This window comes from Diorhabda sublineata, chromosome Y (genome assembly GCF_026230105.1).
Source record: "Diorhabda sublineata isolate icDioSubl1.1 chromosome Y, icDioSubl1.1, whole genome shotgun sequence".
NCBI lineage: Eukaryota > Metazoa > Arthropoda > Insecta > Coleoptera > Chrysomelidae > Diorhabda > Diorhabda sublineata.
In genome coordinates, this window is record NC_079486.1 from 7,926,505 (window position 1) to 7,930,553 (window position 4,049).

Here is a 4,049-nt window from a genome sequence, read left to right on the forward strand (position 1 = left end):
AGCAATGAAATACATGACTATTTCAACCACTAGTACACCGTAGGAAGAGAATGTTTTTGGCGGCGCGGGTGTAACAAAACTTGAGAAATATGACTACATAAAAATATATATGATTTTAATTTTACATAGAAACATTTATAGCTAACTGATAATAAGTTATGCTGATCGGCCGCCGATCCACATATGTTGAATTTACGTAATACGTAAATAAATACAAAATACATGTGCATACTCTTTTTTTATAAAGACTTGTGACTGATCATCATTTTACCAATGAAAAAAAGAAAAAGCAGACTCTAGCAAATCGAGCGCCGAACTTAAGCAAAAACGTCATTTTTAAACCTAAGTAAATACAGGTAAACATGAACTTTTTTATATATTAAATCACACATTTATAACTATACTATGTATTGTAACTTATAACTCGGAGATCAGTATTATGTGAAGTGACTAATAAATGTAACGTTCCCAAGTGTACTCAATTAAATACTTTTTTCATCCATAGATGGAATCATATAGGCAGCTATATATAATGTCACCACCTCTATTATGTAAGTTCAGTGAGTTTTGCCATCTGCTTAGCGCATTAATTCTTTTTTATGTTGATTTTTAAGTTAGTTTTAACGTAACAGCAATTACATTATTAAATAAGTATATGTTAGGGAACTATAGATACTTACCACAGAGTTTCCAAGCTTAAAAAATTGCGCAGCACTCAAAAGTTTACTAAATTTGCACAATATAAACAAAATGAAGAAAAACACCAAACGTATGTCGCACAGCTACTTTATCGCGATCACCACAAACTTTGCAAGTTCAAAAAACTTCGCAACACTAAAAAGTTTGCTCAGTTTGCACAATATAAACAAAATAAAGAAAAACAATACACATAAGTCGCACAACTACTCTAGTTTATTCAGTACATAAGACTTGAGACTGTTGTTGACGTCCCACTCCCACGTACCCACGTTGCAGAAATCAAACGCGGAGTGGAAGACATGCAGCCACCTTATTGGTCAGCAATCGCCGTACAAATTTTCCTCCAATGCTGCTGATACATAAGTGCATTCAAAATAAGTTTGTTTACTTTAAGTCTAGTTTTTAGATTGAATAATTGTTTACGTAGAAGAATGATGATAATAATTGTATGCATGGACGGTTCTATTGGGGGGGGGGGCTCAAACCCCCTAAACCCCCCTCCCTTATATACGTTGTTGGGGTAGAATATTGTTGCGTATCGTAAAAAGAATAGATAGAAAATTTTTGGAGACTCTCAAAAACAGCAGTGAGCGAAGAATTAGTTAAAATAAAAAAATTTGGTTGTTGTATTATACTTGTAGTTTCTAAAATTAATATTCATCATAATAGAAGGGTGATAGGAAATCAACAAAATTTCGACTGGGAAAATGTGAAAAAAAACCTGGAAAAATCGGGAGGAGACGAGTACTTGATTTTCAATTTTTACTGGACACCCTATTTCAAGAAAAGTTGTAGATGTAACGTATAAAAGTATGGACTAATGTTGACTCGTTTTTCCTGAATTTTCTGTATCTGAGTTGAGAAGCTATGTGCACATCCATGTACTCTGCTTGGAGTTGAAGGTAAAGTTATTCCAAGTTTCTCAGACAGAACTAAAACACTGAATGAAAACTTTTACGAGAGACTAGAGTGCAGGAAAGCACATTCATTACTTCCTCTACCTTCAGTTGAACTATCAAGAGCTTCTAGAAGAGCGGGGAGTGCAGGAAGATGTTTCATTAAGGTCAACACAGTTTCGAGCATTTCTATACACCTTGTTTTACACAGTGACTTTGAACTATATTTACCTGGCTCAATTCAATCGGAGATAGGGACAGTTGCTGTATACTACAAGAAGTTAAATCTTGGAAATTCTGGTTTGGACTTTCTTAATTATTCCACTCATTTTCATCTTCCATTATTGTGACAAACTCTAGACTCTTTTCGATTCGATTTACTTCGGCGCAAATTCTGAAGCTAGATATACTGTGAAATTCCCTTCACACACTGAAGGTTAGGTTAGGTTAGGTTTCGTGCCCGGAGAGGAGGTAGGAAGTGAGTCGGCCCAAATCCTCGATGCGAGTTCTCTGGGATGGGGTTTGGTCTACCCGACACGACGTGTCCCAATGGCTCATAGGGTGTCTCCGAAAGGAGTGGTCGGTCCTGAGTCGCTCAACCTTTTTGTAAGAGGAAACGTGACCGACCAACCTTCTCGGATAGGTGATGAATAAGGAACAAATGCGTTCCCCAATAATTGACCGCCCGCGGACCAAAAAGACATAGAGGAGTAAACCTCGAGAAAAGAATCCGTAATCCTACGTTGTGAGCTACCGTGGCTACAGGATGAATGGTTGCGCGGAGTCAGTCTCGAACGTGTGCCTCTGGGGATACCTGGCGACCTCCCCAGAGTATTTTAGCCTTAGCGAGGTAAGGGCGCACTGCCTCGCCGGACTTTTCACACGTCCCAACTCGTGGGAACCAAATGGAAAACCAATTAAAACTTAAACTTAAGAAGGAAGAGGAGAGAAGAAGGACTGTGGAAGAAGAAGTCAGGAGAAAAGAAGAAGAGGAAGAAGAAAGAAGGAAATTTGAATGGGAACTAATACAAAGACAAAGAAAGAACAAAAAAATAAACAGAAGTACTTCTCTTCTTCCAACGATATTGGAAGAAGAGAAAGAAGAGGTGAAAGAACAAGAAACAGGAGGAGACGAAAGTAGCGAAGGGGCGCTACTTAATAAAATTATGTTTGGAGTAGAATCGGGGAAAAAAAGGGTAAGGAAGGAAAGTAGAGTAGAGGGAGAAATTGAGAATAAAAAAGAAAAAAAAGAGGGAGAAACAACAACGGGAGAGGAGGAGGAAATAGAGAATAAAATATTGGAAGTCAAAAACACTCGTGGGATTCGTATGGATTCATTTAACAAACAAAACAAAAAACGTCGTAGGAGGAATATCTCGTCGGAGACAGAGGCATCTCTGTCTCACGACAGAAAAAGAAAGGTAGTTGATGAGGAATGCACGTCGTCTTCTGGCGAAGACGACAATAAAATATTTGATGAGGAGAAAAAAACGGTCGAGGATGACCTCGCCCGGGAGCTCTTCGAGCAGGAGCTAATCCAAAAACATAAAGAAATGGTTAACAAATCCTTCGCATCTGTCAGACAATCGACCATGATGGAGGAGGAAGTTGAAGAGGAGAAGGAGTCAAGCGACGAGTTTGACTTCAGAAAGACTGACCTATTCTCGATCCTACTAGGTATCGAGAAAAAGGTCACCACACCCTATTGGTGCCAAAGCACCAATAAAGAAGAAAAAAAAGCCAAAAAAAATCCTGGAGGGAGGAATTCTCCAGGAACGAAGAAACAGCCCCAGAGGCTATTAAACGAAAGCTCAGCGAGGTCGAACAGATCCTCGCGAGCCTTAATATTGAAAACGAAGATATTAAAAGGAGGATGGGGGAAATGAGAACCCACACAAAAAGATTAAACAAGGCTACAGATGGAAAAAATACATCCGATATTACATTAAGCGGCATTAAATGTAATGAATGCCGGAAAGAAGCCGAAAAGATTAAAAAAGCGGAGGCTACCAAAAAAATAGTGGCAGCCTTGGAAAAGGGAGGTTCCTTCAAAGATTTTGAAGGAATCAAAGATAAATTTTGGGAGGACAAAGTGTTCTCCAAAACCAAGATTCTCCCTATGAGGAGCCAAGACGCGCTGGATAGAAAGGACTGTATGGTCCTAATAAATCCAAGCACTGAAAAAGAGTCGGAGAATATGACTCCTGACATCAGGGAGCTAGCGGAAGCCCTTAATCCCGGGGATTTCGAGGTTATCGAGAATTCGGTAACCTCCTTAAAAACAAAAAAAGCCTGGAGGCATTATGTCGCCAGACTTAATGGAGAACCCGGTAAAGATTTCAAAATGATCAGCGCTATGGTCGGGCAGAACCTGGGCGAGGACACGAATGTCCTCATACTCGGTGGGGAGATAGCTCTCACGAGGAAAATGATTCACTGCTCACTGCTAAAAGC

General features: G+C 39.3%; 1 protein-coding gene across 1 annotated transcript; it reads left to right on the forward strand.

The window, feature by feature from the left end:
- Positions 1-2,500: 2,500 nt before the first annotated feature.
- Positions 2,501-3,481, forward strand: LOC130451946 (uncharacterized). Its single transcript, XM_056791302.1, has one exon. The coding sequence runs from the start codon at positions 2,501-2,503 to the stop codon at positions 3,479-3,481; it is 981 nt and encodes a 326-aa protein (XP_056647280.1).
- The last annotated feature ends 568 nt before the right edge of the window (positions 3,482-4,049 follow it).

Bases quoted from the DNA above. Each gene is read 5' to 3' on its own strand.
- LOC130451946 (XM_056791302.1), top strand. From the start codon at position 2,501: ATGGAAAACCAATTAAAACTTAAACTTAAGAAGGAAGAGGAGAGAAGA.